The sequence below is a fragment of the Fringilla coelebs genome (genome assembly GCF_963513975.1).
Source record: "Fringilla coelebs genome assembly, chromosome: 20".
NCBI classification, from domain to species: Eukaryota; Metazoa; Chordata; class Aves; order Passeriformes; family Fringillidae; genus Fringilla; species Fringilla coelebs.
The window spans coordinates 8071938-8097707 of record NC_140046.1 but is presented as its reverse complement, the minus strand read 5'-3'; the positions used below and the strand labels follow the sequence as shown (position 1 = coordinate 8097707).

The window sequence follows — 25770 nt, the reverse complement described above, 5'->3', positions numbered from 1 at the left end:
CACAAGGATACTGCGCAGTTGGGTCTGTCAGGGATGAGCAAAATGGGTGACAAACAGGGTGAACAAAAGGAGTGACAGAAGCAATGCGCAAAAGCGATAATTAAAAGGACGAGTAGCCAACAGGCTCCTTCTCCTTCCGAATCCCTTGCAGGACTGAGGCCAGCTCTGCTGATGCCCCTCCTCATCACATCTCCTGTTGCCAGGCAACACACCCCACTCCACTCCTAGGAGCCAGTGGGTCCCATGAAGTCATAAATTAATGGAGTCTTGGAATGGCGTGGGCTGGAAGGGACCTGAAAGATCATCTCGTTTCACCCCCTGTCAGGGACAGGTAAAGGAACATTTTCTGCTAGACCAGGTTGCTGCAAGATCCCATCTAACCTGGTCTTGGACACTTCCAGGGATGGGGCAGACTCAGTCAAGGCATCACCACGCTCACAGGGAAGAATTTCTTCCCAATATCCCCCCTATCTCTCCCCTCTCTCAGTGTGAAGCCATTCCCATGCCAGGCGCTTGTGCAAAGTCCACCTCCAGCCTTTTTATCGTCCTTTAATTTCCCAAAAAGTGCTCAGTGGTCTCCCAGGAGAGTAGAGCCTCATTGTTTTTCTTCTGATCAGTTTAAGATGTGCATTACATCTAAGCCAGTTCCTCCACTGCTGCAAACCCAAGGCCTGGTTTGGAGCATCCATTGGGATCAGCCTATGTCAGGGAAGCAGTGGGTGCTGTGTGTGAGCCCCGGGCTGAGCTATAGGGTTGTTGGGGCACAGACTCTTTTCTCCTCAGGAGTTCAGGGCAAAAAGGCTCCGTGGGTGAAGCCTTTGGACCTTTTCCTCCAAGTCAGGTTTTATGTCAGCTTGACAGTCCATAAAGACGACAATGAAATAATTTCTCCTGCCAATGTCCCCAAGACTGTAGGGGAAGACAAACCAAGTTCTTCCCTTCAGCAGCAGCCATTGACCCCCACTGGCCCCTTTCTAAAATATGCTCTGTTCACCCCTAGTCCTTCCTGCTTCAAAACTCTTCAGCAGGGTAAGGGGCTTTCAATTTATACTTATAACTGATTTTTAAAATTAGTCTTTAGCAGTTTAACTTCAGTTGTTAGCCAGCAGGTAGCTAAACTTCTTTCCCAGAGGGTTTTATTTTTAGAGTTTGATTGGGAAAATCAGGGAAACTTTCAGTTTTGCTAATCTAACCCTTGATAGCTTCAGTGAACCAAACTGAAAACTCCGTTGTTTAGCGGTCCCGTGTGGTCGGTGAACCCACAGTCATATCTGACCTCCTGCTGAAATGGTGTTTCTTTGCAAATGAGGAGTAAGTTGGTTTAGCTGGCCAGTTATTTAATTTGTGAAACCTTAGATCAATGGACTGTAGATTTACTCCCTTTCTTTGTGTTTATCCTGCTTTTGATGGTGGGGTTCCATCGACTGGGGAAAATGAGCATAGTATGGAGCCCGCCAGGAGCAAGCAATTGTTCATCTGGCAACAGCATGACAATTGAGAAATCAATAACAAGAGGAAGATAAAATGGAATTAAGTAAGAGAAATATGTAATTCATAGGAAATGAGCATTAACTTCTTTGCTAAAAATACATAGTGAAAAGTATAGGGAGTGGGTGTGCATTCTGGGTGGAGTCATTCCCATGCAGCCCGGTGCTGGGAAGAAAGTAATGCCTGAGTCCTACTAGTAAAATTAGTGTACGACAGTGTGATTTATCCTGGTGTTATCAGTGACAGTGGGAAAAAGCTCTGCCTCTCTTTCAGAAGGCTTTTATTAACCTAATAGAATGAAAATGTTATTTCTCTGACAACAATTGTCAGAGACTTTTCTCTCTGCTTAGAAGACTTCCCTGGCGGAGCAGTGGGTTCCCAGTCCTGTCCAGCTACTTGAGGGCTGTCGAAGTCTCACGGGGCTGGAATGGCCGGAGGTGTCCTTCTGCCCTGGTGCCTTGTCGGGGCGCTGTGCCTGGCCGGTGATCCGGTGAGGTGGCAAGGCCTGGGGGTGAGAGGCAAGGGTGAGCTCCCAGTCCCTGGGGCTGCCCCGTCTGGGTCTGCTCAGCCAGCCCAGGACAGTGCAGCAGGAGGGTCAGGTCACCTGCTTGGCCAGAGAAGCCCAGGGAGCAGGTACAGACCCAGCAGACAGGCAGTCTCTTCTGCCCCTGATCCCTGAGCCCTGACAGTGCCACACCTGGCTCATCCAGAGTCCTGATCACCACAGGAAGCTGGTCCCTCAGGATGTGTCCACCCCTGCCCAGCAGCTGGGTCACTCTGGGCTGGGAAGGAGAGAGCAGCTGGCTGAAATACAGGGCCGAGTTGCTGAAATGCAACCCTCCCAAATCAGCTCTCCCTGAGGAAACTGAAGGCACAAATTCACCCTGGATCCTCAACAGTGCCCTGCCGGACTCCACTATACATGCCAGGCCCCCACCATCGTCATCCCTACCTTGTTGGGGAGGGTCACGAGCCCCTGCAGAAATGCACTGGTTCGGGGAGAATCATGTATTCGTGGCAGCATGAAACTGCTGCTCTGATGGTCCCCAGAGCTCTGTGCAACATAAGAGCCACCACCACGGAGCAACGGCCTCCTGTGGGATGGGGCAGAGGACACTCAGTGCCCAGCCATGGGGCCCCCTGGGCATCACCCTGCTATGCCAGGGAGGGGACTGGCAGTGCTGCCTGCAGGGGCGTGTCCCTGCCAGCTCCTGTACACCTGCTGTAGGAGCCCCAAGCAGAAAGCAAAAGCCCATCCCAGACAGGGAAAAGCCCTCCTCGCTGTGTGAGGGCTACTCTGCACCCCAGGCGCTGGGGCTGTATCCTCGGGGCCCTTACCTTTGGCTGGTGGCTCCACCACGTTTGGGTGGTGGCTCCTTGCTGGGGGGCATCGGCTGCAGATACGGGAGTGTCTCGGGGTACCTGGGGAGGGCATGAGTCACAGGTGTGTGGCAGGGGACAAAGAACCTGTTCCTGTTGGAGGCAGCACTCCCAAAGCCATGGGATTGTACCCCATGGCATCCCGCTGCCTGTAGCCCTGGGGATGAGTCCCCACACCCCCTGCTGATGGGCAGGGCTGCAGAGGGGGCTCCCCACATCAGCCCCTCCTAAGCAGACCCTGTCACCCCTGTGCCCAGCACAGCGGGTCACTGCTGGCACCCATCTCCCCCCATGCCAGCCCCGCTGCCCCCAAAGCACTGGTGCTACTCACTGGCCAGGAACCTGCACGCTGAGCATGCGGTCACAGGACAGGCACGTGAAGGGGACTGGCAGCTGCCTAAGGAGGGTGAGGAAAGAGGTGTTGGTTGATGCCAGGTGAAGGGCACAGGCACCCATGCCACCATCCCAAGCAGCCCCTGCAGCGCTTTCAGCCCCTCTCAGGCACCAAAGTCCCTCTGGGTGCACAGCCAGGAGGGCAGGGCACGACCCAGCTCTCGGACACTGCGTGTCACAGCCCTGCCTTGGAGGAGCAGTTGCCATCTCCCAGCCTTTGGCTTCTGGGAGCCTTTGCACCCACAGCCCCATTTTGCTTTGGGAGGGCTCTGTCCAGCAGGTGCCCTCTCCTTGTTATTCCTTTCCTGTGTGGAACCTGCTGCTGGTGGAAGGAGAAGGTGCAGCTGCTTCATCAGCTTTGGAACAGCTGGATAGAATGGGACTATCACTGTCCCCAAAGCCATAAAGCCATCAGAATCTCCACTGCACTCACTTCTTAATCCCAGCAGCGCTTTCACGCAACAGCCTAATCTCGAGTTCCTCCATGTTCCTGTTCCAAGACTCCTCCAGGTGTTTACGGAAAGTCTTGAGCTCCAGGCGATCCAGCTGTGAACAGGTGCAGAGCCTCAGCCAGCTGCCCAGGCTGTGACATGGAGCTCTCCAGGGAAAAGCCTGGAGGGGGATCCTCAGAGGGATGCTGCCGCAGGCTGTCAAGTCCCAAAGGTGCCAGTTCCTCATGGTGGGGACGAGGTACCCCTCACCTTCTCTTCCATTGAATCGCTGAACTGCTGCTGCATCTTATTCCACTGCTGCTCCTGGTCTGAAATTTGGCTCTGCAACTCCTGCATCCTCTCATCCAGCTCCTCCATGTTCTCTTCAAATTGGCTGTAATCGATTTTGCTGCCCAAGGCAGCTTTGTCCGCCTTCTAGCAGGGGGGAACAGCAGGAGAGCGGTGGGGAAAGGGATGAGGAACAACGGGCAGGTCCAGCGTGTGAGGGGCAGAGGGAGGCATGCTTCCTCCAGGCCATCATGCGCCTTTCAGGCTGCTGTGGCCCCATTTGCCCATCACCCTGGTGAGCTTGGTCCCACCATGGGAAGGGTGAGCTTGCAAAATTCTTCCTCCCCAGACCAGTTCTGCCACCCAGCCCCCAAGGGAAAAGGGGCATTTGTCACCATGCCCGGGAAGCCCTGGGTTGGCACAGAGGGCCCTTGAGACTGTACCACATTCATCGCTGCAAACATGTCCTGCTCATTTGCTTTCTCCTTCTGCAGCTTCTCCAGAGACTGGACCAGCATCTTTCAGCACAGAAAGGAACTCATGACACCAAGGAACCCAGGACCCATGAGGAAGGTTGGAGCTGCCTCTTGGGGCGCACCCCAGGAGCTGGGAGCACCCCCCACTCCCCGTACCCAAAAAACCTTGAGGAATTGCACTTGGAACAAGCACAGTGCTGTTAGGAGGTCATCAGAAGATTCTTTGTTGTCCCCTGCCTGGAGACTTCCTGGGGGATGCTCTGACCCCAGAGTGGGTGGGTTTCAGCCACACACCTCGATTTCTCCCTGCTTTTGTTGAGAGTCCTTTTGGAGGCTCTTTGAGGCAAAGCTGAGTTTCTCAAAGTCTCTTTGAATGTCCAAAAGCTTGGCTTCCATTTCCTGTCTCAGCTCTTGATCCTGCGCCAGGGATGGAAGAACATAAGGTGCTGACCAAAGTGGGTCTGGCTGGTTCACATGGGCAGACCCAAATTACTCAGCCACTGGCCATGAGCCCACCATGTGCAGAGGATGTTTGCATCAAGGCTTTAATTTCTGTCCATGCTGCTGACTGATCCAGGCCAATGTGGGCAGTTTGGGTCTCCCATATGATTACAGCAAAGCAAAACACAGCATGAGGATGTGGCATGGACCTCCAACAGGACAGAGCCAGGAGTGGTGGGAATGCTCCCCCAGGACCTCACCTGCTGGGTCAGCTGGTCAGCTGTCTCGGTCACCATCTCCTCCAGCATGTCATTCTTCTTCTCCAGATGCTCTAACATCTTCTTCTGCTGACTCTTTGTCTCCTGCCGTAAAGCCCTGGCCAGTGGGATGAGAGCAAGGGCAGGGTTACCCCTGCAGGGCTGCCGGGCATCCCATGCCCACAACCAGGATGCTCCCAGACCCCCTGGGCTCCCTTGCAGTCCCCAGGGTATAAAACCCACTCCTGTTCACGTACTCAATTTGCTGAGCGATCTCCTTTCTGCTCTCTTCTTTCCACTTGGCAAAATCCTCCTTCAGCTTTTTAAGGTCCTCGTCCAGCCTCTTCAACTGGAAAGGCCAGTGACAGTAGAGTCAGGGAACAGACATCATGTTGTCCCATCGTGGGGGCCCTTTAGCTGCATGGGAAGACCAGGGTCCTCCACCTGGTCCTGAGACCCTGATCCCAAAATCTGCTCTTGGAATCACATTGAAGTTCCCTATGGGAGCTCAAAGATTACACGACCTAACAGCTTACTAAGGCAAGAGAGTCTTTAAGCTTCTTTATGTCTTCTTCCATGCAGATCTGTGCTGCCTTTATCCTGTCAACCTCATCACGGAGCTCCTTGATGAGAGCCATGTCCTAGGAGAGAGCAGTGGTGGCAGTGAGCCTCTGGCAGGGTCAATGGGGACCCACAAGCCCTTGACCCCTGCTGTGGTTTGTGGGGCACTGGGGACAGGGCAGGGCCGGGCTAAGCCAGGCTGGCAGGGCTCTGCAGGCAGCACGGTCCATGCATCGAGCAGGGCCAAGGGTGCTGAGCCTCCAGCCAGCAGAGCAGAGGGTATGGGCCCTAGTCTGAGACCCAAAATTTGCTCCCAGCCGCAGTTCACCTCGTCTCGTGACATCAGGACCTTCTTCATTTCCTCTGCCACATAACGCTGGCCAGCCAATAACTTTTCAATCTCCTCGAGGTGCTGGGAAGACACCGTGGTCTAGGAGAAAGCATTGTCAGAGACAAGTCTCTGGTGAGCGTGTTTAGGAAATATGACCTTTGATCCACAGTGGTCTGCACAGACCTGTGACTCCTCAAACTTCTTCAAGTGCTCTGAAAGGTGGGAATTTTCTGCCTTTAGTGCACCAAGCTCCTCACGAAGAAGCTGTGAAACAGTCCCAGAAACAGTGATGTCAGAGGTGATGGCCTGGGCAGCAACACCCCAAAGAGCCCCACCCTGCCACCGGCAGCCCATGGCACAGCCAGGTGAGCAGGGAGAGTCCCAGTGCCACCTGGCCCAGCCAGGCTCAGTGCCAGAGCACTGAAGCCCATCCCGAGAGCAAAGAGCCCCTGCCAGCAGCTCTGCCAGGGCAGTGAGGGCAGAGAAAGCGCTGCTGTGTGAGGAAGTGGGGAGGGGCTGTCTGGTGGGGGAGAGCCCAGAGGGCTGGGAAGAGCCTCTACCTTGGACATGTGTTTCTTGTAGTCTTCATTCTCTTTCTTCATCTTTTTCAGGTTTGTGGCCAGGTCAGCAAGTGAGGGGCCACTCAGCTGGCCTGGCCATGGCTCCTCACTGGTCAGGTACTGCACGTTCAGGTGCTCCAGCATGACCTGCAGCAGTTTTCTCATGGCTGCAAAGTGAATGGCTCCCTTCTCTGGTGTCCCAATGGCGACTTCCAGCATCTGGGAGAGGCTGAGTGTGTCCAGAGAAGTTTCCATGACTGCTCACACTCTGTCCCTGGTTTGTCACAAGGCTTCTGCGCAGTTGGGTCTGTCAGAGATGAGCAAAATGGGTGACAAACAGGGTGAACAAAAGGAGTGACAGAAGCAATGCGCAAAAGCGATAATTAAAAGGACGAGTAGCCAGCAGGCTCCTTCACCTTCCAAATCCCTTGCAGGACTGAGGCCGGCTCTGCTGATGCCCCTCCTCATCACATCTCCTGTTGCCAGGCAACACACCCCACTCCACTCCTGGGAGCCAGTGGGTCCCATGAAGTCATAGATTAATGGAGTCTTGGAATGGCGTGGACTGGAAGGGACCTGAAAGATCATCTCGTTTCACCCCCTGTCAGGGACAGGTAAAGGAACATTTTCTGCTAGACCAGGTTGCTGCAAGATCCCATCTAACCTGGTCTTGGACACTTCCAGGGATGGGGCAGACTCAGTCAAGGCATCACCACGCTCACAGGGAAGAATTTCTTCCCAATATCCCCCCTATCTCTCCCCTCTCTCAGTGTGAAGCCATTCCCATGCCAGGCGCTTGTGCAAAGTCCACCTCCAGCCCTTTTATCGTCCTTTAATTTCCCAAAAAGTGCTCAGTGGTCTCCCAGGAGAGTAGAGCCTCATTGTTTTTCTTCTGATCAGTTTAAGATGTGCATTACATCTAAGCCAGTTCCTCCACTGCTGCAAACCCAAGGCCTGGTTTGGAGCATCCATTGGGATCAGCCTATGTCAGGGAAGCAGTGGGTGCTGTGTGTGAGCCCCGGGCTGAGCTATAGGGTTGTTGGGGCACAGAGTCTTTTCTCCTCAGGAGTTCAGGGCAAAAAGGCTCCGTGGGTGAAGCCTTTGGACCTTTTCCTCCAAGTCAGGTTTTATGTCAGCTTGACAGTCCATAAAGAAGACAATGAAATAATTTCTCCTGCCAATGTCCCCAAGACTGTTGGGGAAGACAAACCAAGTTCTTCCCTTCAACAGCAGCCATTGACGCCCACCGACCCCTTTCTAAAATATGCTCTGTTCACCCCTAGTCCTTCCTGCTTCAAAACTCTTCAGCAGGGTAAGGGGCTTTCAATTTATACTTATAAATGATTTTTAAATTAGTCTTTAGCAGTTTAACTTCAGTTGTTAGCCAGCAGGTAGCTAAACTTCTTTCCAGAGGGTTCTATCATTGGATTTTGATTGGGAAAATCAGGGAAACTTTCAGTTTTGCTAATCTAACCCTTGATAGCTTCAGTGAACAAAGGTGAGAAGTGGAGATGTAAAATGCAGAATTTATAGCCCTCTAAGGATCTGTTGCAGAGACCAGAAGACAAAGAAGAGATTAATAAAGACAATTCAGATATTCGGGAAAACTCCCTACATTGGAAAATGATATTAAACTGACTGCAAAATGTGTGCTAATTAGGATGAGAAGCAAGAAAGTTCTAACCAATAGACGTTAAAATGCGAAATTATGAAGAGAATGATGTGATTTAGAATGGATGACCATTGATTCCTTTGTTTGCTAAAAACAGGTAACTAAGTCAAAAGTTTTGTGTGTGTGTGTGGCTGGAGCTATCCCCTCCACACCCCCTGACCAGAATAAAGTAATGCCTAACTTGCTAATACTAAAATGACAGTCTTTGAGGATTTCATTTATCCTAGTTTTGGTGACACTTTCTAATGACCCAGATGGAACTTTCCTCCTTCTTTTGCTCCATGGATTCACGGGATGGAGAGGACTCCAGTGCACTCCAGAGATTTTTCAGGGAGATCCTCCAATGCCCTAATGCAGTGAGTTCAAGGCAAAGAGCCCTGGGATTTTAGTAAGGTGGTTTCAGACACACTGCTAACTCCAGGAGGAGGAATTGGGGTAATGGCAAAAGTGGAGGAAGAGGCTGAGAGAGAGCATGCTCAGAATGTTCAGCAGAGAATGCTGGATCAGTCTTTCCTTCCTGCACATCCTTGGTGGGAGGAGGCCAAAAACACTGTCACTGTGTTGGTGTGGACCAATGGAATTCCAGGGAAATCAAAAGCAGTGGAAGCAGTAAGGATTCAGTTGGAGCCTGATGGAGGACTGGTTAGGCAGAAACTTTATTTGTTGAAGTTAGAAGCTACTAGAGGGTTAGAAGAATGAATTGCTAAATTTTGTAGGATGGGTCACAAAGGGAATGTGAGTCACAATACAGGACTCCTCTCCTGCCGGTAAAGGAAGCACATGCTAAGGAACACAGGCCAGTACAAGATGTCAGAGCTGTCAATGAAACAGTGTGAGACTGAGACCCAGTGGTAGCAAGTCCTTATACAAGCCCTTTTTACCCCAATTAAGGAATCTGATGAGTCCTGATGAGTCCACTGTTGTGGCTGTTAAGGATGCTTTTTTCTGCATTGCCCTTGAAACTGAAAGTCAGCTTTTGTTTCTTGAATGGAAAGTTCCTTGATGGGCCATGAAACCCAACTGAAGTGGACCGTTCTTCCTCCAGGGTTCAAAAATCACCCCACATTGAGAATTGTCTTGATTTGAGACAAGTTAGGAGGAAACTTCTCCTCTAAAGAAAACAGCTTTTGGCACTCCCTGCCACCCACAGCAAAGATGATTTTGGAGGAAATTGAAAAACCTTTTTTTCACACACAGAGTGCAAGCAGGCACGGGGAAAAGAATGAATAATGAATGAAAAAGAATGAATGAAAAAGAATGAATGAAAAAGAATGGCTAAAAGCCAAGATGTGCTGCCTCTGTCTGTGCTGCACAACACAGCTGAGCGAGCCTGGGGGAGGATGGGTGAAAGCCACACCAAAAGAATTCCACAGGCTTCCCACCCCTCTCTCAGACCTAGCTTAAAGTTACAGGACCCATGTCTGGGCATAGAGGTGACAGTAGGGGTCACAATATCATACTGTCACCCCAAGACAAGAAATGATTGGCAAAAGATTTGGAGTTACGGTGTTGCAGTTTGAATTTATTTTATTGATTCCTTGTTAAGTATTTCATCCTCTTGTACCCCCACGTTCTTCCCAAGTTTCTTTACCCCTGGGTTTTACCCTCCCTCAAAGCTGTCACTCATGCCATTCCCCACCCCTTGTTCCAGCTATTTCCCTGCTTGTCAAGGCAACTCAGCCTTTGATTCCTGAACCTTCTGTGCCACTCAAACCTCAGGCCAATCCCTGTCTCCACCACCCCTTTGGAATTCCCCTATTCCTGGCAGCCCCATTGGCCCATGAGGCCCATCCTCTCCACCCTCCTACCCCAATTGGCCCCCGACACTTTTGGAATGCCCTCACTCCTCCCCTGACGATTCCCCTAGTGGTTCACTGTTTATGCCCACCCCTGATTTGTATCTGAATTAAACCCCATGCTCAGGATGGTCTGGGGCTCTTTGTTTCAGCTCTGTTTATCTGGAATAAACTGTTCCTTGTAGAAAATCAAGACAAGGATTCTCCTCCTTTCTCCTCTGCCTGGTCCCTCTTGTGCCTTGTATCTGGCACTTTAGAGCAAGGGGCTGTAAGGGTTCTGCCTCTGGTGCATCCCCATACTGAGGCAGTGACCCGCACCAGCCCCTTTCTAAAATATGCTCTGTTCACCCCTAGTCCTTCCTGCTTCAAAACTCTTCAGCAGCAATGTTTGGGTGAGGGGATACAGAGCTGACTTATGAGCCAGAGGATGAAAGAAACCATAGAGGATTCTCAAATCTACTTTAAAGAATTGGGAAACCTGACAACATGGATAGGGAACATATTTCCTGCGCCCTGACCTTGTCAGCCACCTTCTGCTGTTTGTTCTTCACATGTCAGACATGTGAATATGGGGAACCCCTGCAAATCCTCTCTGGCACATCATCTTAGTTTTAATGTCTCTAATCATTATTGCCTTGGTTTGGTTTTTTTTTCACCTTTCAAGATTTTTTCTTATCCCTAATTTCTTGAGCTTTTTATTGCATACAGTATGAGAAAGAAAACCAGCATCAAAGGCAGCTGTCTGCAGTAGGGACCAATCAAGTTAATTTCCAGTAATATGACAAAGCCTGTAATAAGCAGCACATCTAGGGAAAAGTATAGCAAAGGAAGTTCCTTTCAATGCTATTGTTTATTGTCCTAATATGTCTTGGAAGAGATTGTAGGAAGATGAAATTAGAACAGTGAAGAACAGGAACAATAAGTGAACAATTAAGCATGAACATGAAATAAGAGCAGTGAATAAAGAACAATGAAATAAGAATAGGCAGTTAGAACAAGAAAGAAGAACAAATAATTTAGAACATTAATACAGAACATGAATGAATGAAGAACATGAGTTAAACTGGCTTCTCTGCCTTCTTCACTTTTTTCATTGGAGGCTCCATTCCAGCTGGAGACCTTGGCTCTAGATGTTGTCTTCTGTATGGGTGAAAGAAGAACATGACGAAGTTAATTCAAAACAGTTCCTCTCCCCACTTGTTTTCCTCTGAAATGGGGTTTATGTGTTTTCTTTCCTCTCCATATGCTCATGTGAAAGCACCTCTCAGCTGCTGCCATAACACTGCTGCCCATGGAAGAACTTGGGACCATGGAGAAGTTCCTGCTGCCAAGGCAGAAGAGCAGCTACTGTGTGAGTGCAAAAGCATCCACGAGGGTCCATCTCTCTCCACTCTCCTGTGCCCAATGAACTTCCAGAGCTATGGATGGATATTGGAGACTCTGCATTGCTGCCTCAGGACAATGGATTTGTCCTGTTCTTGTCCTGCAGTTGTTATTTCCTTGCTTACAGAATCTGGGATTTTTGGGTGACCTCTGGGATGGATCAACTACAGAGACAACACTCCCTGTCCCAAAGGACAGGTGGTGGCCAGAGTGGTGGCTTTGCCACTCAGACATTTCCCCATGGCTTCTCTTGGTCACTTTTGGTCAGTGCAATTAAATCCATACTTACAAATTAATAATTGGGATGGCATATTTCCCATTGGGAGTAAGCATTGCTCCCTTTGTGTTGGGGTCCTTCACCTCCACCATAAAACTCATGGGAATTCCTGAGCTCCTTTTAAGCCTGGGAACAGGGCTGGTAGATGATGATGGAACAGGACCCAAGGGTGGCTTCAGGTCACTGCAAGTTTTTGGGGGTAAAAAAAGAGGAAGGTAGGAATGTGTGTCCCTTGTCAGAACAGATCCCTTGTCAGAGATAAATGTGATTCTTCCAGGTTCTTCCAAGACCAGCTCTGACCTTACCAACACTTACTTGAGGGGCTCATAGTAACGGCAGGACTGGATCATCATGGCTTTGATCTTGTCCTCCTCTGCAGCGTTGGCCTCAGCCAGATTTGGGGTCTGTGTGACAGGGGAGGGTTGGACATACACATGAAGAACATGTTTGAGCCTCCACAGCCAAAGACAACAACCTCCACGCTGCCTAGGAGAGATCAGCCTCTGGAGGTTTTGCTTTCACAGATATTCCTTCGCAAAAGCAACCAATTCAGAGATTTACTAAATGGGTGTTTCATTGACACAGTGTTTTTCTGTGCAGGAACATGATCCAGATCCACCTCTCTGGAATCATTTCCATCAACACTTACAGAGAAATTTACAGACACTTCTCCAATGTGTTTGAAGCCACATGGTTTACAAAACACAGGCAAACCCCACCAAAACATGCCTAGGAATAGATCCAGATTGAAATACGGCACTTTTTACAAAGTAATAATGATACCAAAATCATTTACACTGTCTGCAATAAAACAAAGGAGATTTTGTTATCCACTGTCCCCAATTTGTGAACAAGTGCAGCAACCATAGAATAGATCTGTAGCTGTCATGGCCAAAAATTCAAAACTCAAGTCTCACAAGTGTTCTTGTTCCAGAAACATTTGTTTTGGCTGCTGCAAACCTCCCTGAAATGTCCACAACTTACAGCCAGTTCAGTTCTTCTGTACACATTTGTAGAACACAAACTGTTAGTTTCCAGTGCAAAACTGATGATAAAAATGGGAAACAGGTGCTGAAGTGCTGCTGCTTTGGGTGTTGAAAAGGAGTAATGCTGTAATATTATGTTTGGGTTGATAAGGTGCTCCCCTTTCCTCTTCCCAACCTGGGAACTTCTCTTTCTGGGATAGCATCACAACATACATGCATTTTATACATAAACACCTTTAGTTATTGAAAATACAGTTTTGATCACATCACCACAACTATCCAGCTGTAGATCACAGTATAAGATTTAAAAAGACTAAGCAAAAAACCTATTTTTTTTCACTTATTTGACAAAGAATATCTCTCTACCTTAATGAGCTGGGCCAGAGAAAGAGGGGCAGAAGAGTCAGAAATCTGTTCATAAAAGAATTAAACCATATTCAAGTTCAATGTCCAGAAAATTGATGCAAAGCTGCACTGTTTAGAATGAAGTGCAGAGTGTAGGAAGGAGTGTGAGGCTGGGGTTTTACGTACTGCCTTGGATGTTCCCCTCACTGGCTCATTTTGGTTCCTGGCAGAAGAAATAGATTTGATCAGAACTTAAAGTGAAGCACTTGGACCCAGCATCAAGCAGTGAAAACTGACAAGAACACCTGAACCTCAAACCATTATGTTCTGTTAGCTGAGTGAATGTGGGAGGTAATTTGTCTTCATAAACTCTTCTCTCTTGGTACCTCCAAAGCAACTAAAGCCCCAAAATCTCATTTCTACTGCCACCACTTACACAGGAGTGTGGTTTCTTAACCAGAACAGTGACAGTGTCAGCGCTCAGGAGAGCAGGTTTCTTTCAGTGAAAAATAACCCCTCCTCTGCCAAAGCAATACCAGAACTGCCAGCAGCTCCATCTCCAGAATGATGTTGCTCTGTGGGAGCCCTGTGTTCAGACCTCTGCCATCCTTAAGCACGACAGGGCCAAAGTGCCCAGTGTCTTACAGATGCTACAGTGGCTACAAATACTGGTAGAAAGGTCACCTGGAAGCCTTTCCTAGGGGTTGGTGCAATTTAGGAGCTCTGTGGGGGGAAAAAGAAAGAGTCTTAATTGGCAGAATTTCCTTTCAGGTGATCTTGAAAATGCAACAATATTTGGGGAGCTATTTTATTACATTCATTACAAACTTGCTGAGATTCCATCCACTCAGTGATCTGTGTCTGATTCAGGTGCTCAGGAATCAGACATACAACCCCTGTGAGAGCAGATCCTCATCCCTCCCACACATCAGCCACTCTGCCAGGTATTTCTGCCGTGTTTCCAGCTGGAGGGACAGCAAGCTGCTCTGCCTGGGAAGCTGCCATGACTGCAGCTGCTCAGCCACTGTCTCGTGAGTGTCACACACAGGAGCTGGTGGGATCTGAGTGCTGCCAGCAGCCATCCTCCCCCTGCAGGGCAGCACCACAACACCAGGGCAGGGCCATCCAGCCCCACAGGGAGGATGCTGTGACAGGCCAGCATGAAGCATCCATATTTGCATTAACCCCAAACCAAAGCCATGTTTAGAAGCACAACACTGAGGCATCCAGAATTCTTGGTCTCTCTTCTACAGACAGGGTGTAAAAGCCCCACATTTGGGGTGCAAGTTACATGCCAGATACCCCACAGTCGCCAAACCCACCTTCCCCAGTGCAATAAATAGTCAAATACTGACAAGCAGACTCTTCTCAGATAGGAACACATTAAAAGTTTATTTCTGATAATATGTAATTGTTACAGTGTGCACCTATCAGTACTATAAAGCCAATAAAAGCAAACACATACAATCTGAAATCTCCTCATGCAGAGGAGACAGGATCTGTGACTTGGCTCTCAGCCCAATCATCCCAAGAACAAAACCAAGAATCACCATAGGATTTACCAGTGTTGGAGCTTGAACCCCATGTCCCCACAAACCTAACAGTGTGAGTCTGCTTTGGAGCAGATAAATTTAAACCTACACACAAAAGAGGAAGTGAACAGCAGCTTTGACCAGATGCAGTCCAAGTGCCTCTGCAAACCCATATCCAGGAAAGAAGTTCACAGCCTGACATCCCTCCCAGGGAATCCAGAGCTTCATGGATACTCACGTAGCTCGAGCTGGGACCCTCTTCACAATCACGGAGACGTTCTTTGGGATCTGTGCATCATCCGAGTATTCTGAGAACAGCACAAATGCAGAAGAAGTGTGAGTCAGTTGGGAAGAATGGATATGGACATGGAATTAGGTGGCACATCACAGAATCCCTTTGGAGCTGTAAAAGCCAGTTTTGTATGCACCACTGTGCTTTCCCAGCCTGGCTTTTGTCCCCAGGGCAGAGCAGGGCTCCCACAGGCTGTGGCACTGCGTGGCTGATCTGTGCAACTGCCCCTGGCTGTGGTGGTGTTTGAGGGTCCCCAGGATGAGGGAAGAGATGAGAATCTTACTCCATGTTTCAGAAGGCTAATTTATTTTATTATCTATATTATATGAAAAGAAAATACTATACTAAAACTATACTAAAGAATAGAGAGAAAGGATTTCATCAGAAGGCTACAAAAGGAATGAATAATAAAATCTTGGGACTGACCAGAGTCCTGACACAGCTGGACCTGTGATTGGTCATCAAGTAGAAACAATGCACATGAGACCAACCAAAAATGCACCTGTTGGTGAGCAACCTCCAAACCACATTCCAAGCAATCAGATAATCATTGTTTACATTTTGTTTCTGAGGCCTCTCAGCTTCTCAGGAGAAAAATCCCAGCAAAGGTATTTTTCAGAAAATATGTCAGTGACACCTGGGTGGCCCCAGGGCCCCACTCACCCTCGCTGGTCTCAGCTTTGAGGATCTGCAGGTCGCAGTTGGCCACCTTGAGCCTCTCCCGGGCCATGATCTGGCGCTTGAGGTCACCCAGGGAGATGCTGTGGCCGTGAAACGTCACCACGTCGTAGCTCAGCTTGGAGGAGAACTTGTAGTGCACGCCCGACATGGCCCCGCAGTGCCAGCCCTGCCTGGGCTCCCACGGCACCTGGGCTGGCTGGGGAGGCTGGGGCACCTCTGCCCAGGACAGCCAGGACAGACCTGAGCTGGCTCCCAGCCCTGGGCTGGCTCAGGGGGTTCGGGCACCTCTGTCCAGGGCAGCCAGGACAGACCCACAGCGCTGGCAGAGCGCTGGGCACGCACCCAGGGCATTGTGACCTCATGGTGAGGTGCTGTGCAGCCATGGAACCCCAGAGCTCTGCTCCAAAGGACCATTGTTATCTTACAGAGAGCAGGCACAGAGCACCAGGGTGGGCACACTGAGGAAGGTTCCGTGTCTTCCTCTGTGGCTCTGTTCTTCTAAAGTTCTTCTGAGCCTTCTGATGTTTACGTTTTTCTCGCGCTTCCCATGTAAATAATGATTGTTTTTGCATTCCTTTCTGCAGGAGAGAATTGATGGACTGTTGGTTTGACCAGTGTGGTTGGAGAGGTGGCAGTTTCATCCTCCAATCCAGGGTCACTTTTGGAATTCTATAAATAATGAAGTCCAGAAATAAACGTGCCTTTTTTTGCCTTGGACATCTTGGCGTGCGGATGTCGTTCATTTTGTGTTGTATTGTGACATTCCTCAATGGTCCTTTCTGATGTCCTCATCACCATGCCCTTTCCACCTCTCTCCTTTAGTCATGTGCAGTCTCTTGTTGGCTGTTTCAGCGATTTTCTCACTGCTCTCAGCAAGCTCTGTTCTTCAAGTTCTGCTCCCTATTTCTTGCCATGTTTCATCCTGGGTCTCTAGCTTGTGACTGAAATTTGGTAGCTCCTGTATTGGTGACCAGGTATCTTATGCTTTCCCATGTATGCCTAGGTGCAATGCTTTTAACCCTTTCAGTGCCAAGACCCTGCACTGCACAGCGTCAGGGAGCTGCTGGAGACACAGGAGTATCTTACCCACCTTGAAAAAAAATCAGGGGATATCAGGGATATCTGCACAGACTCTGTGACAGCTCTGGGATGAGGCTGCATGGACAGTTTTCATGGTATTGTCATCAGGCACCTGTAATTTTCTTGGGGCTTTGCTCTGAATAAAACCAGCACCTGCAAACCTCAGCTGCTCTTGAAAAGAATGCAAAACTTTCAGGTAGTCTTGGTAGGGGAGAATTTTAAATACAGGAAAAGCAGGAGCCAGGGAGCAAGGGGAAAATCATTCCAGTTTTTCCCTATATCTTAAGCAGCTGGTAATACTTTTCTATAAAGGAACTACAGCTCCTGGATGCAGGAAGACATGGCAGGAGGAGATGGATGTTCCCTTGCTATATGGGCAGTGCTGAGCCAGGGCACAGGCCACAGGCAGTCAAGGAAATTCCCAACTGAGAGGTTGTGCCATGAAAAAACCACCAAGCCCTGGCATAAATCATTCCAGTCCTGCCTCAGGGGGGAACAGCCCAACTCCGTGATGCTCAGAGCATCCACATGGACATGGTGGGAACAAGGGACACGAGAGGCAGGGGCTGGCAGCTCCCCCTGGACTGATTCCCTGCCATCCCCATTTCCATGTGCTCTGGAGGTGGATGACCAGGAAGGAATGAGGATGACCCAGTCTGTGCAGAATGAAGGTGGCACTGCTCCAACACGCATGGATGGGTGCTGAGGTGCAGGGAGGTGGGTCTGGCACAGCACCCTGCAACCCTCCTGTGGATATGTCAGTGGGGGACTGGGGAGACAATTGGACAGAAAATAATCACGGATTAACAAATAGCACAACCACCCTGAGGCTTGGGAGATACTCGATGGCAGGAGCTGCCCAGCCAGGAGATGCTGCTGGGCTTCCTGTCCCCTCCTCTGGCACGGGGTGCACAAGAGCAAACACTGCTCTGCTCCAGCTCAGCTCCTCCCCAGGACAGCTCTGCAGCCTCCCAGCCACTTGCAGAGCCCAAACACAGAAGGCTCCAGGTCACTGCTGGGGCCCAGGGCGTGGGGGGCAGTGCCACAGCCCCGTGGCCCCAGCCCCTTCCAGCTCGGGACACTTTGTGCACTGCAGACCAGCCTGAACACGCCCCAGCAGCCCCAGGATGCCCAACTTCAGCCACAGAGTTTATTGTTTAGTAGGAGCTCACCACACCAGCAAGCCAGGACAAGGGGGATGGTACATGAATACAGATGTGGAGGAGTTACACAGACAGATTTGTACAGCTTTTGTACAGAGGAAGAAAATGAATCAAATAACAAAATAGACATTAGCAGTCAAACATTTTTTTGTCTTTTTTTTTTGTATCATACTAACAAAATCTGATAGCCAAAAAATGACTAAGCTACAAAATTGTAATACATACTGTATGGGTAAAAGGTTATCATCCATTTATACATCTAGTATCATCTTTTTTCTGGTAACTTACAGGAGGCCTATAGGATCTTAGTGTATTAATAACTCCCTACAGATAGTGCTGAGCTGCTAAAGCTGCTGAATAACGGAGTATTGGAATTCTCATTAAGACTTTTACAGTGCCATTTGCATTGTTTTGTTTAATGAAACCCTTATGCATCTCTACTGCAAGTCAGAGGAGCTGCTGGTGGCTGGGGGGAGGCAGGAGCTGTAAGGCCTTGGCTGGCAGCTTGGCACCTGTCATTGCAGAGCTGGAACACCCAGGCAGCTTGGTACCATCCTTCCACAGGGCACCAGCACGGTGCTGCCCTTGCTCCAGCTCTCTGGATGCTGCAGGAGGGATAAAGCTGACATTCCCAAGCAAGACTCATTCTTTTTCCCCTTTGGTCTTAAGAAATAGAGAAGAAATCCCTCCCCACTAAGTAGTCTCCATCCCAAAGGTTGTTTTTGCAGTGGGTAAGGGCTCAGCTCTCAGCAGAACAGCATCACTGACTGTCAGGGCAGCGCTGCTGGCTCTGGGGCTGCTCCTTCCCTCGGAGCCCAGCTGTGTCACCTCCTGCTCCCCAGCCTGCAGCCCCGCTCAGGACCCACCTGCAGGTGCAAAACCAGCATGGCATTCATTCCCAGGCTGGGGAAAGCACAGCCCTCCCTTAGCAGCTCCCAGGGATCGAGGTAAGAGCAAGGCTGAAGCCAAAAGGGGGAGTGAAGGCACAAACAGGAACCAGCCCGGATCAACAACAGGACAAGGGGACATCATCACTGCTCCAGGGGCCCAAACTCCCCCAAAGAACCAAGCCAGCAGGACCAAGGATTGTGAAGCACTTTATACACCACCACATAGGTAAAAATAGCACTTAAAGTTACAAATAAATAGAGGGGATGGGGAATCTCCCCCTTGTCCTTTCCAAGTTTGTCCCTAGTGTGGTCTCTTACCACCTCAGGAGGGCAGCCAGAGGCTGGTGCTAATTTTGGAGAGGGAGGAAGTGAGTGAGTGCAATCCCTCCTTACACAGGGCTGAGCTGAAGCCCATGTGAGCACACAAATATCCTGGCATGGTGGATGGTCCTACTTGGGAGCAGCTCCCATGGACCTGCACCCCAGTGGGTGGGGGGCTTCAACCCTTCAACCACAGAGCCTGCACAGAGAGCCAAGCAGTGCCAACAGCTCCTGGCTGATCCTCAGGGACCAGCACAGTCACTTACAGCCAGAGAAAACCATCAGCACTCACTCTGAACCTGCTCTGAACCCCTCTGTTGCTGTTCTGCATTGTCTCCTGAGCTGAACAGGAGAAGCCCCAGCTCTGAGCTGCTCTCAGGGGATGATCCCTGGGAAGAGGCAGGAGCCAGAGACTCTTCCAGCCTGGCAACTTTGGATCTGATCAACAGAACCATGGTTCCCATGGGGACTCCAGGGGATCCCACTCTGTGCAGAGCCAAAGGGAGGTGGAAAACAGAGATATCTCTGCTGCAGGTGAAGGCAGCTGGTCACAAGTCACTAGAAGACCCAAACAGGAAAATAAGTTACAAACCAGAATGGGGCCTCCCTCTTGCAGGTGCCCAGGGAAGCCCACAGGGTCTGCAGACATGACTTCAGAGACCATCCAGCCAACAGGAGCATTTTGGGAAACATCAGCCCTAAATTCTTAAAACCAGCAGTGAGGTATTCACTACTGAGAGCTGTAACAAACAAAACCTCCCCATGGGACTTCCCAAAATCACTTAGAAGATGAATACTCAACCAGGAGGGTTTTGGAGACCACTCCTACAATCCCTTGGGAAACTCCCAGAGCTAGGCAGAGATGTGACAATCATCCTGGTGATTTTTAAGATCTTAAGAAACACTTCTACCAGGCAGGATGGAATCCTACATGAATTATTTCTGCCTCCTGCTACCACAAGCAGATTTCTTCTGCTGTGATTTCTGACCTGTTTTACTTCCCCTTCCTCTCCCATCCTCCTCTGGAGGACAGGAGATCACCAATCCTGCATCAGGTGAGAAAGGTCAAGTGTTCAGTGTCCTCCTCATGGCAAAATTACAGTCCTGAAGCTCAAGTCTTTCCCAGGCTGCTTCTGGCTGCTCATCCTTCAAAGAAGCAGGAGTCTGGCAACCCACTAAGAAAAAGTGACACAACTTTATGGCAAATCAGGGCAAAAACCAACAGAGCTGATGTGCCCTCGTGTTCACCTGCTGGGGGTCTGGCTCAGATCTCCTCTCCCATCTTGTCCCTGCACTGATGTCCCATCATAGCACCAGAAGCCTGGAGGAGGTGGCACGAACTGGGAGAAGCCTGGAAAAATATTGCTGTGACTGTTCCCTGTGCTGCTGGAGAGTGACCCTGACCTGGGCCCTTTCACACCTTGAAGAGCACATTGTCACCTTCCTCTGCCCTATTATCACCTGGGAGCTGGGGTGCAAAGTTGGAGTAAAGCCTTGGGAAGAAGGAAGAGTGGGCTCTGCTCTTGGATTGCCTCTGCTCCAAACACTCACACCATGCACAGAGGATTGCTGAAGCCATCAGAGTCAGGCTCACAGCAGTGCCTCCACCTCATCCATCTCGGGCAGCAGGGGATGGGCATCTCACTGGAGAGCCAAGGAGAGCTCTGGGAAGCACCAGGAATCACAGTGAGCTGTTAAATTGGACAGGCAAAGAGGGAACCTTTTGTTCAATGTATCTGTCCCACACTGAGTGCCCCAACACGGAGCTCCAAGGCCAGCAATGCTGAGATCCAGCACCTGTGGAGTCCTGAGCTCAAAACAGAGCCCAGGAGAGAGGGGGGCCAAGCTGGACAGATGGCCATGGCACAGGACTCCAGCAGGGCTGCTCAGAGATCCCACTGCAGGAAAAAGGGCCAACTACACCCAGGCAAGGTGTGCCTGACCCCAAACTCAGAGCCACCACAGCTTCTTCCCCAAATGGCAGGGGAGAACAAAATAAATATCCCTCTGAAACTGGGTTATTTCCCAGGACATGCTATAATACAAGAACTAAGTGCAGGTTCTGCTCTAAAACAGTGATGTCTTCTGAAAGGGAGGAGGGGAACACGTCCCCAAAGCTCACATCATCAGCCCAGCAGGTTTCACTCACTGGTGCAGGTGCTCAGGGTGTGTGGGAGAGAAGGGACAGACCCCGTGGGAAGGGTGCAGCCTATGGGCACATGCTTTGAACACCAGAGGAAATCCCTCTGCAGCTCCTGTGGGGTTGCTGGCACCCACTGACACTTGAGCCACAGGTCAGGGCAGCTGTCATCCAAACCACGTCAGCTGGTGGGACAAGGGCAGCTCAAACAATACAAATTCCACAGTCAAAACCAATACAAGTAAGAAACCAAACCCAGAGAGGTCTTTCTTCTCCCTCCTGGAACAATGGCTGTCTTGGAAAACTGGACTCTGGGATTGTCCTGATTACATCAGTTAGTACATTATAAACATTGTCCTGCTGCAAAGTGAAAATACTGTGTGTGGTCTTTTGGAGGTGCTAAAGCCAGATGTGGTGTTGTTTTTCCTGACTGTGCAGAGGAGCTGATACTGGCGTGAAATGATCCTTTCCACCTCTTCTCTATCAGAGCTTCTCCTGGAAAAAAACAGAACTTGTTAGGCAAAAGCACAGAGGCTTTTTTGGGAAGCACAGAGGGGTTTTTTTTGGAAAAGGTGTGGAGTAGAATGCCCACTGCTCTGCCCAGAATGGGTGGATGAAGTTCTGCTGTGGGAGGCCAGGACAGCATGTCCCACAAATGCCACCCATGCAGAAGGGACAGCAGGGAGCTGAGCAGGCTCCACAGGAGCAGTGTGACACAGCACTGACCCAGGAGGCTGTGGGGAAGCTCCCTTGGCACTGCCCCTCTCTGTGTGCCCCTCCCCACCACCTTGCCCATGGCTTCAGGGGGTTTCTAGTGGGGTTCCCACCACACCTGGGAACTGGAGCTGTGCACAGCCTCTTGCTTTTGCTGTGGGAATGACACAGTCAAGCTGTGCTGGCAGAACTACCCCCAGCCAAGTGCTGTCCCCACCACAGCAGGCAAGGAACCACACAAAGCAGATTACTGTTTTAAATGAGACTCTGCTCAAAACTTACCTCTTGCTTGTGGGATTTGTCCTGCTGGTGAATCCCATTAGCAGACCCAGAATTTCCAACAGTCTGCAATGGAAAACAGACAACACTTCCTGAAGAGGGACACAGATCCTGGTGGTTTTGCTTACAAGCACTGAAATCTGGCAAGACTGCCCTGTCCTTCCTTAGCTGCCCGCTCCACACAAGGAAAGGAGGGTGCAAAAACCCCACCCCACTTCTGGGAAGACTCTTCCTGCCCTCTGCACCCTGGCTCCATCCCCATGTGCCAGACTGCATCCCTCCCAGCCACCAAACATCCCCCAAGCTCCTCGTGGACACAGACCCACATTCACCCTAGCTCTTAAATACCAAAAAACCAAATCCAGCCAAGGGCAGTGTTAGCTGCAAAGCAGAGCTTGCTGAACATCCAGCACTGAAAAGGACATTTGCCATTCCCCATTTCCCATCTCCAGGGACAAGTCTGGCAACCAAGACAGGCTGTTCTATCTTTAAAAAGCACAAGAACTTTTAAACATTTGTAATGTTTCTCTAACAGAGTAGTATGGAGCCCTTCAGCTTCCCAATGGCAGTAGAGCCAGCACAAGTAAGAGAAGAAAGCTGCAGCCTGAAGCCCCAGCATTCCCAGTGGAGTGGGAATGGAATTCCCAGTGGAATGGATCTTGGCAATCAGAGTCACATTTGCTGGTGAACTGCTGATGGCATTATGGGGAGACAAGACTGCAGGATCTAAGAGCCTCAGTTTCCATCCTCACTGGAACCACAGAGGTGCAGAATCAACCCCACGGGACAGAGGTTTAGCTTGATCACAAAAACCAGGCAGAAATTCAAACTAAGCTCTGATAAGAGACTGAGCTGTTTGCCAGGCAGTGGAGCCTACCTGGATGGCAAGAAGAGTGCTGCTGCCAGAGCTCAGCACGCCCCACCCTGCCTGCAGCCCACCCAGTCTGGGCACTGACCAGCTGCTACCAAAAACCAGGCTTGGAGTTTGGTCTGGGAACATCTATTGCCATCTGTATGGCAGTTGTCTGGTGTCAAGTGGGCAATTCTCCTTATCTCTCTCAGAGTGATCATAATCACTCCTCCCTTGGGAGGGGACATCTGCTGATAAGAGGCCATTGAATGTCCCTGCATGGCTGATAAGAATGGCAGCATCCCATTGTGAGATGCTCCGCCCAGAGGGAGGAGCCAAGCATTCCTACCCAGATATAACCTGGAGATTCTGACACACCAGCACAGCTCTTCTGCACTGGACTTCCCAGAGAAACAGCAGCTGCCTCTCCTTCCACAGATTTTTGGAGGAAGACTGCACCCTTTCCTACAGGACCCCCCTGCTCCAACAGAACCACCCCTGACACTCCAGGAGGACTGCAGCCCCTTTTCCAACTGGACTGCTGCCAACACCCTGACCCACAGGGTGTCAGGTTGAGTTCTGACTCTGTCAGTGTTGTTCTGGTGTATTGCATTGTTTTATTTTATCCTTTTATTTTTTTTTCCTGTCCCCATTAAAGAACTGTTATTTCCTGCTCCCATATTTTTGCCTGAGAACCCCTTATTTAAAATTCATAGCAATTTGGAGGGGTGGGGAGGGTTTGCATTCTCCATTTCAGGGGAGGCTCCTGCCTTCCTTAGCAGGCACCTGTCTTTCCAAACCAAGACAACTCTCCATCCATCAGAGTTTTTGCATGCCTGCCAAAAGATGGGGAGTTCAGCAAGAGCCTCAAGCGCTGGCATTGTGCAGTGTGACACCTGATCCTGGCTCCTGGGTGAAGGAATCACGTTCAGAGAACGTGAATGCCACGGATGAGGGCCAAGCCGCCCTGTTTGCTGACGCCGTACCTGTGTTTTCTCAGAGGAGAGGCGCATGGCTTCCATGAGCTTCTCCATCTGGTGTCCCTGCTCCAGGGCGTTGCGCAGCACGTCCTCGGTGCTGACCAGCCGGTGCTGCAGCCGGATCACCTCGGACTCCGAGGAGGGGTCGATCAGCGAGAACCGCCGCTGCTCCGGCGCCGCCTTCTCCTTGTCCTGGGGCAGCCAAGGGAAGAGGGGACATTGTCAGAGCCTGAATGAGGGATGTGGCACTCCAGGGGCTCTCCAAAATTCAGTTTATTCCATCCAAGGTGTTACAGCAGCCCAGGGTGGTGGGTGGCAGAGCTGTGCCCACAGCTGTCAGCTCCAGCAGGCAGGCCTGGAGACCCTTTGGTTTTGGTTACAGTGCATTAGAGACTTTTCTTTGCTGAGCATCTCAATACAGCAGAACCAATCTATCCCTTAACTGTTACCTATAGCCCATCATAACTACTGTCATTACCATATCCATGTTACTGCTCTCCAATCACTGTAGTCAGTACATTTCAGTTTAAGCCAGAAGTTGTTTTTCACTTTTCTTGCAGTGGAAAATTCTGAGACCTTATTTCTACTTGTCACATTTGCTGCCTTGTTTGCCTGTGCTCTCTTTCTGCTTGGTAAAAACATCTTCTTGTTTGGGGTGGGTTTATCCTTTGCTCTAAGCCATAAAACCCCTTCTAACTCACACACCCTTTGCCTCCTTGGTTATCAGGTGAGACTGGCTCAGCAATTCTTTTCTTCTCTATCAAAACTTGCTTCCATCTCTATTCCTTCTTCAGATTCTACATTCAAAAATCTTTCTGCTAAGCACACATATCTGTGAGACTTTCCTGTCACACTTTCATCCTTCCCAACAGGAGATGTTACAGAAAAACCAAGTATTGCCAGCTGGGGGCTGTGCACAAATCACCAGCAGGACGGGACTGCTGGGGAACATGCCTTGAGCTGTTTTATTTTCCAGCATCACTCTCATTACATGGTTATGACAATGGGAAGATGCCACCAGCTCACACCCCAGGCAGCAGACCAAGAACTCAATTTTACAACTAATTTTAAAAGTTTTTTTTACCAATTGTGGAAACCCAGGGCACTGGGAATATTTCTCTGTCTGCTCTGGGGTTCCCTGAGCCGCAGGGGAGCACTGACTGTGACCCTCATCCATGGAGAAAGTTTCCTAAACTTCAAGATAAACTAGAATCTACAAAAGTGCGAAACAGATTATAGAGAGCAGTGTATGTGCATCATTTGGTGAGAAATTTAGGTTTTGGGATTTTTAGTATGTTGTGGATGGAAGCAAGATGGAGGGCACAGGGTGTCATCCTGGGCTTCTTCCTCATGCTTCTTCTTCCTCCTTCTTCATGGGTTTGGGTGGCATTTTGTAATTGGGTGGAAAAATACACATTGTGGGCTCTGTGGGATCAGTTATTGGGTTAAAAGGGAAAACAATCTAGGTGTCAATTCTTAATTGGACAGTTTAGTCTTAAAAGACCTTGGAACAAGAGATTGTTGGCCATTTTTGTGGTGCCTTCTAATGAAAAGCTGCAGAACTCATGGTTGTGAGACTCATGGTTGTTTTACTGATAAGAAATAATAAACACCTGAGTCCAAAAATGAACTACTGTCTCAAATGCCTTCAATCCAGACCCAAAGAAACCCACAATGGTACCACCACAACCAATCTCACAAAGCAAAAGCACACTGAGAGTAGTTCTATCCAACCACTATAAGCACAGGCACCTCTGGTTAAACAATGCTTGCTTATTTCAAA

The 25770-nt window shown here is 49.8% G+C and overlaps 1 protein-coding gene across 1 annotated transcript in view; it reads right to left on the bottom strand.

Moving 5' to 3' along the window:
* Positions 1 to 18662: 18662 nt before the first annotated feature.
* CLIP2 (CAP-Gly domain containing linker protein 2) overlaps positions 18663 to 25770 on the bottom strand; it is a 68794-nt gene continuing 61686 nt past the window's right edge. The window contains exons 14-16 of the mRNA XM_084218854.1: positions 23994 to 24179; positions 22161 to 22223; positions 18663 to 21659 (exon numbers count right to left, since the gene is read on the bottom strand). Of these exons, the coding sequence (XP_084074980.1) occupies positions 21648 to 21659; positions 22161 to 22223; positions 23994 to 24179 (261 nt within the window). The 3' untranslated portion in view covers positions 18663 to 21647. The remainder of the gene's footprint in view (positions 21660 to 22160; positions 22224 to 23993; positions 24180 to 25770) is intronic.